General features: G+C 37.6%; 1 protein-coding gene across 1 annotated transcript; it reads right to left on the bottom strand.

Moving 5' to 3' along the window:
- Window positions 1–1,615: 1,615 nt before the first annotated feature.
- On the bottom strand, window positions 1,616–8,444 carry LOC133456990 (aquaporin-4). Its single transcript, XM_061735770.1, has 5 exons — window positions 8,253–8,444; window positions 7,721–7,882; window positions 7,364–7,528; window positions 5,872–5,952; window positions 1,616–2,666 (listed from the first exon to the last, which is right to left on the bottom strand). Exons 1-5 carry the CDS (start codon window positions 8,415–8,417, stop codon window positions 2,451–2,453), a joined length of 789 nt encoding a protein of 262 aa, XP_061591754.1. The 5' UTR covers window positions 8,418–8,444; the 3' UTR covers window positions 1,616–2,450.
- Between the last annotated feature and the right edge of the window lie 6,105 nt (window positions 8,445–14,549).

The following is a 14,549-nucleotide window of genomic DNA, read 5'->3' as shown; positions in this document are numbered from 1 at the left end:
CCCATGTAGGGCCAAGGGCGGGGGGAGTTCGGGGTTGGGGGGCAGCAGTGCTGCTGGATTCCCTAAATCAAACAAACTTCATCCCCTATCCCACCCCTCAATTAATAGAGAGAGGCCAAAAGAACAGCAGGGCTTTTGAGAGGAGAAACATGATGCAAGGAAATATTTAGTTGACAACTGAAAATCAGTTGAAAATGATCTCATGAAGGACTCTTTTGGTCTTTTGGTTAGGGGGAGGGTTGCCTGATTAACAGCCGCTGCTTGTAGTAGCAGGAGCTTAGAGAAGTTTTTTTTATTTTGAGCATATGTCATCTGTTGACATTAAATAAGTGTCATGATTCAGGGACACAAATGCTGACTGACAAGGGAAGAAAACACACATGTATGGACAAAGACGTATACATGCACACGGCGCGTATATGCACATGTAGATAATACAGTTGGGGCCCCCAACGGAAATACTCAGAGCTAACTGTGCTAACACTGAAATGCCTGACCATGTCAAACCATTGTGTGCAAAAGCAGGTGGGCTACATATGCTCTTAGACAGGACGAAAATACATACAGAAAAAGCGCTGCGTTAAATTTGGTAATGTTCAAGCTGTATTTAAAGTTCATGACTTTGTATACTAGTTATGTGACCCACGTTAACCCTCACATCACTTAACCACATATCTATATGTGAGGAAAAGTGCAAAAGCCTAGATGCATCAGAGCTAAAATGTGAACTTGACATTGCCCCGGGGCGACGCGTGGACAAATACCACTGCACATTGTAGTATCTGTGGTGGAGTTGGAACAATGTGACGGAAAAAGAAATGTGGATGAAATGTGCCAACAGTCAACACACACAGGCTGGAAACCAGAGAGCCACAAGCAGTTGACCAACATTAACTAGTACAGCAGATCTGACTCCTTTCTGTTGGAACAGGGGCTTCTTGAGGATGCTTGGTGAGGTCTGCAAAATGTGTGTGTGTTTGTTCCAGGAGGACGTGCAACAGAATGTTCCCGGTGTGTCTGGGTACAGAAAGAGGTGCAGGAGGGCAGTAAGGGCTGCTGCTGCTGGTAGTGCTGGTGGAAGGTTGCTGAGTGACCAACCAAGAGTAATCGCTGTTGGAGGGTGTGTGTGTGTGTGTGTGTGTGTGTGTGTGTGTGTGTGTGTGTGTGTGTGTGTGTGTGTGTGTGTGTGTGTGTGTGTGTGTGTGTGTGTGTGTGTGTGTGTGTGTGTGTTTCAGCGTGAGTGGATGTTGAATGTAGAATGCTGACTTGTTGTTTTAACTCCCTTTTATACATGTTAGAAAGAACACACACAATGCAAAATGCTGGCAGCACTGTGTCAGTTATAGCTATTGTGCATGATGTGTGTGTATGTGCATCCGTGTGTGTGTGATTGTGTGTGTGTGTGTGGTCAAATAGTGCATGCATTGAACTATGATATAAAAGACCCTGTGTGTGCTCATGTGATTTTAGAATATACTACTAGAATTATACTGAATGTTAAAAGCTTTTGTTTTATCATCAAGATGGATTTCAAAATAATTACTTTCAACCCAATGTTCCTTTTAAAGGGGCAGTCCTCTTTAATTCTAAGGTAGACATTTAATTTACATGCACAACTTATTTCAGGACAAGGTAAAAATGGCAGTTTCTAGCAACAAATACAAACAATTCAAGGTTTCATGAAAGTGAAACGTAATTTTCAAACACATTTCCGAACAGTATTCACACACATAAACACATACACCCATGGTATCCATTTTACACTACAAAGCTTGTTCCAGCTGAAGATGTTCTTTCTGTAGAGCGATTACAGAGGTATGGAGGTCCATTTGATTGTGAATAGGGGAGTTCAGAGGGGAGACGGACTTGAGAGAGATGGTGGAGTGATTGAGAGCATCATTGAACCCCTGGAGCGGCGGAAGGACCTTCTTAGCATTTCAAAGCATTCAAAAACACAATGTGCAACGAGAACATGAGGGTGTTATTCAGCAGGATTTCAATTAGTCTGTTTTACATATCATAATGATGTGCGAATGTGGAAATGAATACTGCATCACTGAAAACTGGCAGCAATATGCACTCATTTAAAATGCAACCTTCTCCTTACTTGGAAAAGGGCTTCCTTAAATTTGGAAATATAAAAAACATGAAAATTAAAATGTACACTTTCCACTACTTTTTAACATTTATTCATTTATTTTGTCCTTACGTCTGCAGTGTGACATTATTAATTTAGAGATTTATCTCCCTCTTCTCTGTGTTGATGATACTGATTATACAATGATACTTGCATCATTGACAATTGCTGTGTTATTTTGTATAATATAGGATATTGTGGATGAGAAATTGAATCCAACTGCATATTTCCCATTCATCCCCAACCCCATCAGGTCTGATTTATCAACTGTATAGATGTGTGTTTTATTCAGCATCCTTTCATGCATGCGTCTTCAGTTGTTCTCCTGTTTGTGGGCCTGTTTGGCTCTCATGGCATTCTGCGTGACTGTGGACAGGGATGATCCAGTCATGCTGGCAGTCTCAACAATCTCTATGTCCTTACAGGTCAAACAGGCCACCAGCTTCTGGCGAGAGGCGCTTCGTGCAAAGAAGAACTCGTGCAACATACCAGCGAGTAAAGCACCAAGCACCGGGCCGATCCAATACACCTGTAGGTAGGAGACACACAAACATCTTACCAGTCAAATGATATAAGGCAGATACAGAACATTATACATATATGGATACATTAGATGGAAGCTAGAGCCTCAAATCAAAACAAGTTTTGATTGTTTGAAAAATGCTAATTTCTTATTCTCCTTTCATCTTTTTCCTTCAATTCAATTCAATTCAATTCAATTCAATTCAATTCAATTCAATTCAATTCAATTCAATTCAATTCAATTCAGAATTCAATTCAATTCAATTATCTCATCAATTATTTTATTTTATTTCATTTTATTTATATAGTATGTATTACAATACAAATTGTCTCGAGGATCTTTCCAGAGACCTAGAGCATGACCCCCAAACAATTATTATATAAACACTGGCAAGTAAAAACTCCCCTTTAGGAGGGAATAAACCTTGACCTGGATCATAAGATGAGCCTCCCATTGAAGGCCAGCCGGGTAGAGCAGGAAAAGGGAGATAGGAAAGAGAGGATGAAGAGCAGACTGAGAAGAGGCACAGATATATTGTCAGTGGTACAAAAGACAAGATATATTAGTATTAATTATCCCTTAGATGTAGAATTAAGAGTTCTATGTACATATTACTGATACATGGTGAGTGGATGTACTACAGAGGCGACTATATAAAGACGTGTAGACGGCAGACCCTGAGGTGGTCAGAGGGGGGACTGCAGGTCAACATGCAGCTCTGAAGGCTCTGGCCTCCAAACACGTACAGGAGATCAAAAGAGGGGACAGATCAGGCAACAAACTACAAGAACAATGGAAAACAATGATGGTTATGAGAAACTTATTATTAATAACTGTGGATTGAGCTGAAGAAAGCAAAGAGAAAGCAAAGAGAAGAAGAGGAGAGAAGAAGGGATGAGGGGCAGCGCTCAGTGGATCATGTTGGTGTCCCCCTGCAGCAAAGGCCTATAGCAGCATATCTATGACAAAGCTATGTTTTAAGACGGTCCTGCTCTCGTCTTGTCCTCTAGCTGCAGGTTTGACTGTTGCTCCTAACACACTAAAGTTTACTACATAACTCCAGTTTTTAGATCGTTACACTGGCTTCAAGTCTGTCATCCTGCTGTTGTATAAAAGTATACATTTCTAAATGGTCTCGGGCCAAGACACACTTTCGATCTCCTGCTCATCAGGGTCACGCCTACTTTCTGTACCCAGAAAAAGAACCAAACACAGTGAGACAGTGTTCAGCTTTTATACTCCCAAAAAGCATCAAGGCTGCTCAAACTCTCAATTGCTTTAAGTCAAGGTTGAAAACCTTTTTGTTTCCTGCTGCATTTCAATAATCCCCCACTACAACCTTTCTTATTAATTTATTTTATTTTTATTTATTATTTTTTCACCAAATTTGTTTGATTCTTTTTAACTTTTCTTTTATCCTACTTTGAAATTATTTTACATTTTAACGCATTTTTAAAATGTTTTCAAGTAAAGCACTTTGACTTGTCTTATGCAAGAAATGTGCTATACAAATAAAGTTGCCGTGCCTTTAGACTAACTATAGACTTTACTAAACAGAAAAGTGCCCGATAGCAGAAGGCCCGTTCGTCCTTCAAATCTACATTTGGATACTCTAGGAAGGCCAGAGAAACTACTTCAGGGGTTGTCACAGCAAGATGTTTCCATCTTCCAAATTTTTCTCTGTCACACCAACCAACTTCATTTCCTCTTTAACACAACCAGAAATATCTCTATAGTTTTCCCTTTTCTTTCTCCTGTTTGGGAGCTCCGCCTCCAGCGCACTTCTACCAATGCATTCACTATCCTAATCAACTTCATTTATTTATTAATGAACATCTATGCATAAATTTAAGCCCTCCAACACAATCCCCAAAAATGAGGACAGGTGCATTTTAAGGGCAAGCACCATGCACATATCTGAGTTTGGGGCCATCAAATAACAACAACAATAATAATAACTAGAACATTCTGGGAAACTTTTATTTGTGCATGCCCATCTGCCCATTTGTTGCCTCTTGCTGCTGCTTAATGAACGTCTTGCTTGCGTCTGCTTGTTTTCGGGGTAGTTCTGGTTGTGTTCAGGGCAGTTCTCGGGGGGTAATGAACCACACCCCTGTGTGGTTCAGGGTTGTTAATGAACTACAACTCCTGCTTCGCACTGGGTGTTTTGCAACTTTAGCTTGCTAGCATAATGCATGCAAAATGCATTTTGCCAACTTGCCTTATCAAGTAAAATTTTTTCTTTTTTTATTTTTTTTTTATTTTGTAATATCTTTTCAGTGCAGTGTCTTGGAATACACCCCCTTTTTGATTTTTTTTATTCCATATCAGAGCAGGGTCAAGCAAAGCAGGGGGTGTTTTGCGACTTTAGCTACACACAAAATGCACTAATATAGAATACACCCCCTGTTTTTTTGTTTGGCTTGTGTTTGGCTTATTCAAATAATAACAATAATAATACCTTTTATTCATATCTAGAATATATTATCACATTGTCAAATCCGTATTGAAGGAAGCCAGGTTTTTGATTTCTTATGGGCCACTATATGCTCCAGATCAAAGAACAAAAGGATTATTCCAGCAAAATGTCCACATTTCAGAGGCTGCACTGTATGGACTCAAAGTGTCCCTGGCAAAGGTCATTTACTGTGATCTGTGATGACAATGCTGAAAAGTACGCTAAGATTATAGTGCAACATATGCCGCCTTCAATAACATATTTTACAGTCATCTATATTCATTTTTTTAACAACATAAATAGATAAAAAAACATTTAAAAAAAACTAATAAAAACATTCTGCCAAAATTGCAATGGCAGAGCTGACTGAGAAAATGGCACAAGTACTGAACTGGCCTGCCAGTATTTGTCTTATCCCCAAAAGAAAACATTTGGGGGGAATTTTGATGTTTTTGATGTTCTATTGCACAGAAGGAAAGAAAGGCATTACAAAGTTTTTGAATGTGTTGCAAGTCTGAAATACAGAGGAATATATGTCAATTAATTAAATGGATATGAAAAGACAGCATACCATCTGAAATTAAATGAAATATAATTAAGTAAATATCGTAATTCAATGCAACCATTTCTTTTTGTTGTCCCAAATTGTTCTCATTTGGAAGACTGGTAGGGAAGAATATCCTTGATGTTCCCACTGCTTCTGCAGTGTTGCTTGGACTGTCAGAATGAAATACTTGTCAAAGGTTTTCTCACCCAGTGGTTTTCCCAGAACCCAGTGATGATGGCTGGACCCAGAGAGCGTGCTGGGTTCATACTGGCACCGGAGAACCGGGCCTAGTGGAGAGACAAAAGCATGTAGAATAATTAGTGCACTTTCAGATGTACTTAAAGTATTTGATGTACTAATAATTAGATGTACTTCATGTAAATGCAAAATAAAATAAGTAAAAGGCAGGTTTGCTAAAATTCCATCTCCTTTATCCTTTCCTTTAGATCGGCTGCTCAGGATCGGCTTTAGGACACGTGTCTGGATCAACTGTTTCAGTGCAGTGTAAGAAATTGTAGTTTAGAGAGATAAAACACATATCTGGCTGGTCTCCAGTTTGCTGCAGAGCATTTAACAAAGTTGCTATGATTCTGCTTTCATTTCTAGTGAATAAAGTATTGGACTAAATAGGAAATACAGATAAATTCAAGTTACAGCTTTAATGTCTAATGTCTGTATCTTCTATTTGTATTTGGCTTTTTGTGTTATGGATAAATATTTTGTTGTAATTTTTTTTTAAATTGTGAAATTCATTTGAAATTTTAGATAGTCCTTTTGCTCCTTTTGTTTACAAAGTATCCCACGGTAAAAGCACAAAGATGTAAGGAAATTTGTCTTTTTTATTTCACTTTAATTGGTGGCACACAGAACTTGCATTTGTGGGATGAGCAGCTGAGCTAAGTATGGCACATTTTTCATGGACGCAACTAACATACTCAGCTCTGCTGGTCATCCCACAAATGCATTTTTACATAAAGGTTACCATTTTAAAGGGAAATAAAGAGGCTTTCCAACAGTATAAGATTTATTGCCAAGAAACATTGTTACAACAATGAAATGTGCTAAGTTTAGTTTTAGTTAATATATAATCAATAATATATTATTAATTTTAATAATTTTAATAATTGTATTATTATATTACTATAATGTCTATGTAGCTGGGTGACTATTAAGTGGCTTTGAGTTTGAGTTGTCAGTATTACTAGAAGAGCGCTACATACACAAAGTCCATTTTCTTAAAAACACAAACTTTATAATGTTGTCTCAAACATTGGTCACATCGTTTGTGATTCTAAAACTGTCAAATAAAATAAAGGCTATTTATTTAATTGATCAACCATTTATTTAACACACAGCCCCCCCAAAAGTAACACTGTTTCAGACTGTTTACTCTTCCTGTTCTTGTCTTTGGATTGTAAGACTAACACTATTAAAAAATGTGATGAAAAAAAAATGCTGATATAGTCATTAAAGGCTTAATGTCTATGGATTATTACAAAGGATTTGGTCAAAATGTCAAATTGTTGGGCTTCAAAGCAGTGTTAACTATTTAATCATCACTGTTTAGTCTACATAGCATAAATGTCTTCTTTGCAGTGTTATGTGTGTCCACCAATCACAACTGTACTATATTTAGTAGTAAAAAAAAATTTAAAAAAATGTGTCACTGGAAGTTAAACTCAACTTTGCTCTTCTCACCCCTATTAGGACTCCAGCACTGTGTGCAAATCCAATGGCCAGGTTTCCTGGTTCCATGCTCTCCTTCCGCCGTTGATCCTCCACTGAGAAGACAGTGAAGACCATCTGGAAGGTGCACAAAACCTCAACACCCAGAGCTTGGGCTGCACTTAGTTCGATGGGCACCTGATGGCCCACACAGTTGAGGAAAACACACGTCACACGTCACACACACACACACACACACACGCACACACAAAAAAATACAGAAAAATAAATATAGTAAATAAAATACAAAACACAGAAAGACATGACATGTTCAGATAACCACATTTCTCATCCTCTCAGAGGTGAATCACAAATATTCTGGGCACTGACCCTGTTAACAAAGTGGTCTGCAGTGGTTTTGAGGGGCAGGGCCAGGTAGAGGAACCAAGATCCTAAACAGGCTCCAAAACACTGAGCAGCGATATACACTAGGGCCCGCAAAACATCCAGCCTCCGCGTGGCCAAGAGAGACAGAGTCAGAGCAGGATTCACCTGATCACAGAAACAAACACAGGCTAAGAACAAGTGGTGTATTTCTTCTTTTATTGTTTGTTCTTTTTACCACTTGCTTTATGTCAGTAACTATAAAACCTTTTTTCTCAACTAATTTACAGTATCTGACCACTGTAGTTAAAAACCAAATTCACAACATGACGTCACATTTAAACACATTTGTATTCAAGTTCAATAGATATGGATGACAAAAGAAGTGGTGTATATGGGAACCATTTCACATATCATTGAAATGGGCTGTATGTGGTTTTATCACCTATACTTAGCAATCTGCAAACTTTTTCAACTTTTCCATTAGGTTTAAATGAATCAGGGGAAAGAGGGAAGGCTTTAACTACGGGACATTCACCTGTGTTCCACTGATTTCTCCAAAACAGTGGCATAGTGCAACAATCACAGCCCCCACAGCCACTGCTGGATACAGCGGTCCCACGGAGGCCTCCCCGGGCCCTGGAACAGAGGCTCCCAACACGGCGCTCACTAACAATAGGGTGCCGAGCAGCTCTGCCAACATGGCACTCCAGAACTGCCGACTACGTAGTTCCTCAAAAAAAAAAAAAAAAGGATAGCTGTTATTTATTCCAAATAATTTCCTTTTTAAATAATGTAAGCTCAAACACATAAGACATATTTATTTTAATCTCAGAAGTTGATGAAGTGAATGTGAAACCCCAGTTTCAGCCAGTTTGCTGTACACTTCCACTGCTTGCTTGTTTGTATTAATTAGGACATGTGATAATTGCCATATTGGCATTCTAACTAGTGAAAATCAGTGAATATTTTTGAACTGGAATAAAAATATAGCCAGTAGTTGCATTTATCCTGGCATGCTAACACTTGCATTTTGATTTCAAAGCAGTCCTGAGTCAAATGGTGTGTTCAATTTAGGGTTGCCACCTTTCAGAAATAGAAATAAGGGACGCCCTGATTTAAGCAGGAGCCAAAAAAAAGCCCCAAAACTTCTAAACTGAATAAAAATGTGTTTATTTTATATGAAAAAACAAAATGCTTTGATTTAAAGTTTAAAGTGCTTTAATAGCATTGAATTTTCATGACTGTACAGACAGACAACCATACTAGCAACTGAAATAGCCTCCTATGCTACTGTATGTCCACATCAGCCCAAATGTATAATATAGCCTACAGGTGAAGAATATGGTGTAAAAGTTAATTTATTTCAATAATTCAACTAGAATATGGTGTAAAAGTTAACTTACTTCAATAATTCAACTAGAATATGGTGTAAAAGTTCATTTATTTCAATAATTCAACTAGAATATGGTGTAAAAGTTAATTTATTTCAATAATTCAACTAGAATATGGTGTAAAAGTTAACTTATTTCAATAATTCAACTAGAATATGGTGTAAAAGTTAATTTATTTCAATAATTCAACTAGAATATGGTGTAAAAGTTAATTCATTTCAATAATTCAACTAGAAAATGGTGTAAAAGTTAACGTATTTCAATAATTCAACTAGAATATGGTGTAAAAGTTAATGAAAATACGGTACAAATCGTGTCCCGTATTAGTTCAATACGGGAAGCAACATTTTTTTCTCAAATAAAGGACAATTCCGTATTTTACGGGACGGTTGCAACCCTAGTTCAATTTGTACTTGTAAGTAGGAATTTCTGAGTTTCTAATTGGATGCTTTAAGTGGATCAGCCCCTAAAGTCGGTATTTCAACTCAGAAAAAAACAAACATGCAGTAGATATTACTGTTTGTAACAGTCCTGTTTCACGTTAAACTAGACATACTGTTCAAATTAATTATCAATGCAGATTTGTAAGTGTGAAATACTGTGCTCAGCATTGTTGTGACCTCATATCAGGTGGCATAGTTTTTACAGAGGTGGGCTTGGGTTTGGAAGATCCAGGCCCAAGTCTGTGGGTTTGTAACAGAGGTGAACCGCTATATGAGCAAGACCCTTAACCCCCTGAATGCTCTCTAAGGGCTGGAAAAATGCCAGCCTAAGGCTCCTATGTGATTGGTGATTGGTTAAAGGCAATGGACTCATTTCAGTGTGTTTTGTGAGATATATACTGATAAATAAATATTATCATTATGGCTAAGCAGACATTTAGAAGAGTTAATTTGCAACTGCAACAAGGACAACTTGGGTATGACATAATTCCCAGTTCTGACCTCCAACCTCTGGGGTAAATGAACGCAGCAGACTATACGCTGTCAGAGCTGCTAACGTGGCTAGTACGGCTGTGACAATGTTCTTCAATATTCACCTGTTCAGGCCCACTGATGTACCCATGTTCACTTATTTCATAGGAAATAAGCTTGGGTCTGATGCTATTCTAAAACTAAAACAATGAAAATGAAAAAGCATATATAATTCACAATGCCCCTCTGCCCAATTTTCCAAACCTCCCCTAAAAAGTGGTGGCACATCTCACTTCAAATTAAGGCAATAAAAAAGAGGTCCGTAACAAGATGAGGAATATAAAAAGTTCAGATTAAAAAGAGTCATTGAGAGGCAAAGACGAGTAAGGGTTTGTCACTGTGTGAAAGACAATGTATGGGAAAAAAATAATCTACAACAGAAGACAGAATGATTAGGAGTTTTCATCATCTGTAGTTTATAGTATCTTTAAAAGAGTCACAAAAGCTAGAAATGGAAACCAATAAGGAATTGTAATGGTCTTCAGCATCTCAGTAAGCATTGTTCTGACAACAGACTTGAGTATTTTAAGGAAATATTTACGTGAGCTCAAGAAGACCTTTTAAAAATATTGTCACATTTTAACGGCATCCACTTAGGAAATGAAACATATATATAAATGTGATCCAGAAATACTGCTGCCTCTGCTCCGAGCTCATTTTAAAACTACCCTATAATCTGATAAATTAACTTGTTACATTCTTTTTTTTAAACCAGCAACACTATGCTGTGTTTGCTATGCTAAAGAAGAAATGCACCAAAAGTAAGTATATGTCATGAAATAGGTTCTAAACAGTAAACTTGTTGTTGAAGTAGACATAGAATTGATTAAATTAATTTCATCAATTTACCTTCGGGGATGAATAAAGTACTTTCACATTTGATTTAAATTGAATTTGAATTATTATTGAATTATTAAAAGATATATGCATATTTTCAGCACCATGATTTGTCATCCAGATGACAACTTTTTTGGTGGAGATTTTACAGATTTTTTAGCAAAACTACAATCCAGAACATTTCAAAATGATGTACATTTCATGATCTCTGTGTTGTTGTTTTTAAACAAATAAACAAAAGGACTTTGTTTGTTTCAAGATTGTCAAAAAAATAATGTTTTTTTTTTTTTAAATGTACATAAATCATGAATTATAAAAACTTAAATAATAAAGCATTTAAGGATGATGCTCACCTCACGCCATGTCATTTTGAATCCAGTGAGTATTCTGTCCTCAGGCCGGTTGTTTTTATTCACTTAGTCATTCCATCCATTGATCCTTCTGTCTGTGAGCAGCTGCGGGGTCTGGAGGCTTCAGGGTTTCATTAATTTGTAGAGTCTGAGAGGTTGTTTGATGAGACCATCCTCCTCCCTCCTCACCCGCTCCTTCTCCCTGCTCTCCACACTCTCCAGATTCCTGTGAACATGCAGAGCAAAGATCCATGGTTGTATATGTAACATCCGGTCTTTGTAATCACCTCCAACATATTCATCAACCAGCAAGGAGCCATTCTCTTATCTTTAGTCTTTCACGATGTCTGGATAAATTAAACTCACAGCCAGCTAATATGAGCAAAGGACACAAAGATATATGAACATGTCTAATATGTGAAAGGATGGAAATAACCTGACAACAGCACTGCTCCTATGGTATTGAAACAAACAAAACCCATTTACACAGATTCAATTGCCAGAAATAACATTCAAGTATACATGAGTCTGGTGAAATCCTTTATTTTCAAGCCATTTATAAAGCACGGGAGAAAATCCAAATCATTTTGTGTTGTTTCAAACTTGAAATTTACCAAAAAGTGAGTTTTCTTAAATACAACCCTGTATCAGAAAAAGTTAGGGGGATATGGAAAATTGAATTTAATAAAATAATTGCAGTGATTCTTACCTTTGCTCTGACTTCTTTACAGACAGTATGAACCCATATTTCATGTTTTTTCTTACCATCTTCATTTGTCTTTTTAATATCCATCCATTTTTCATCAACAAGGCATTCAAACAGTTTCGACACAGGGGCAAGTTAGTGGCAGCAAGTAGATTAAAGAATTAAAAAATGATGTTATTTCAAACATATGATGTCAGTGATTTGGTACAAAAGCTGTTCTTTGAGTAGGAAAGTTTGGCACATTGTCATGAAATGCATAAGAAAAATCATGAATGAAATAAACATTGGACGGGATTTGCATATTTTCCCTTCTATGCTGCATAATATCAGTAAATAATTTGAGGAATCTGGAGGGGTCTCAGAAGCCACTGCATCAAGAACAGTCATTCATCAACTTTTGTCAAGCTTTACAAAGCAAAATTACATTCACAAATAACTCTTAAAACTTACTATGCAAAAGTAAGTTTTATGTTAACCATGTCAATGTGTCTGGGCTAAAAGGCATCTGAAATGGACCATCATACCCTGAAAAAATGTATTATTGTCAGACAAATAAGTATTCCAGATCTTTTTTTTGAAGAAAGGTACATTATTTCACCAAAAAAAAAAAAAGAATAATCCAAATCATTATCAGCAAAGCCAGGCTGTGTTATGGTACAAAGTTGATGATATCACTTCTCTTTGCAAAGGTCACTTGCTTTTTTCACTTTTTTTGATGAAAGTATTAATGCAACATATGCTGCATTCAAGATCTTTTCATGTATTTTCTTTAACAAGAAACGTAATCACATGACGGTGGTAGTACAGGCACTGGACTGGTCCGTCTTCAGTCCTGGTGTGTCACTAACAAAGAACGTGGAAAATTTTCAAATGAAATATGCAACAGTGACCTTGTATAACTGCACACCTTGAGATATATTTGTAGAAAGAATTTAGGAAAAATAACATCTCAAACACTTCATCTCCTCCCATCCTCCTGGCACTGAGGCACGGTCTTTCCCACTCGAGAAGGCCTCGGTATCTCTCCTTTCTGCAATGAGTTCCAGGCCGGAAAAACTAAAATAAGTTCATATTAACAAAATAAATGAATTGGACTAGCAAGGTCAAAAAATGAGATAGATAGATACTTTATTGATCCTAAGGGATCCCAGAATAAGCAGGTATAGATAGATGGATGGATGGATGGATGTTAAAAAACTTGAGCAGGAGTTTAAAATGCAGCCAAACGACTACAGTTATGATGTCATTACACTCAAAGATATCACACATGATACTGAAAACTGCGATTTTGTTTTCTATAAACTATTTATGAGCTTCATCTCTGAATCGCCATGGGAACAAACACTTTCATGATGCTGTTGCCATAGAGCCTCATGAGATGTTGTGCCAGTACAAGCTCTTGCTCTTTGATATCAGTACACACACTGAACAGCTAAATGTTTGGTGTCCGTACTCATTTTCTTGACCACTTCAAACATGAAAGGGCCCCCGATGTGTCCAACTGTGTCCAGAATGAACTGGTTGGTAGTGGGGTGGGGTTGCTGGTGTGCCCCATTATGCCGTGGATTACCCCATTCTCACCACAGCAACTGTGTAACCATTTATCCCCCCTTTTGTGGGGCTAAGCCCAAATGTGTGGAGGGGGGTGCACTGGAACCCGCTGGCGTGGGGAGTTTTCGGCCCCACCGCTCACTCCCAAACCCACCCACCCAGAGTGCTGACACAGCTACTATTTCGCACATAACACACATAGACTCGCTCATTTGAAGTGCAAGCTAGGGGGTTTGAGGGAGTGATGGAGGGCGAAGGGAAAGAAAAAGATACATCAGAGACATTTTTGATGTTTAAATCTGACAGTTCTGTGCACTTGTGGTTCAGTTCTTTTCAGATGTAAATGTAGAGTGTGCATCTCTCCTGAGCCACCACCACAATGAAGCAGCTGGGGATGATGCCAGGATGCCTCCGCCAGCATGTGCCTTGGACAGGACTCTACAGGGAGCTGAACAGCGTATAACAAATGCTTTGGCAGAACTCTTTGGTAATTAGGAACTCTACCTCATCCTGTGCTGGAACATCTTACTTCATTCTTGTCATGTGACTCACATCAAGGCCCAGTGGGAAAAAATGATGCTCTCAAAGCATCTTTACAGCATTTCTTTGGAAAGCATAACTGGAACTCCTTATGGAACTGCAGTGTAAAAGTCACAGTAAACGTAATTACTATGGTAGTGAAGTTGAGTAATGTTTCAATCAGATCAGAAGCATACCCTTTATTCAAAAAAAATGATCCATCACTTGTTTGCTGATGTGTAATCCACAAAATCTGCTATTAATGATTCCACAATACAATCAATTTATAGATCCATGTTCTGTCCAAATGACTGACTGTTGCAATTCATGATAATCTTATTATATGAAATTCTAATTATTATTTTTTTTTTTACAATGCAGGCAACAGCTAATTTTAATCTGCCATAGATTTAACAGAGATATTATTAGTTACAGGTTATTTTCAGTTTAAACTATTGATGGGAGGAATCAAGGACATCCAATCTGTGTCTTGTAAGCCCTTAT

Source organism: Cololabis saira, chromosome 12 (genome assembly GCF_033807715.1).
Source record: "Cololabis saira isolate AMF1-May2022 chromosome 12, fColSai1.1, whole genome shotgun sequence".
NCBI classification, from domain to species: domain Eukaryota; kingdom Metazoa; phylum Chordata; class Actinopteri; order Beloniformes; family Belonidae; genus Cololabis; species Cololabis saira.
The sequence above is the reverse complement of the archived record's forward strand: the minus strand, read 5'-3'. Positions and strand labels throughout refer to the sequence as shown.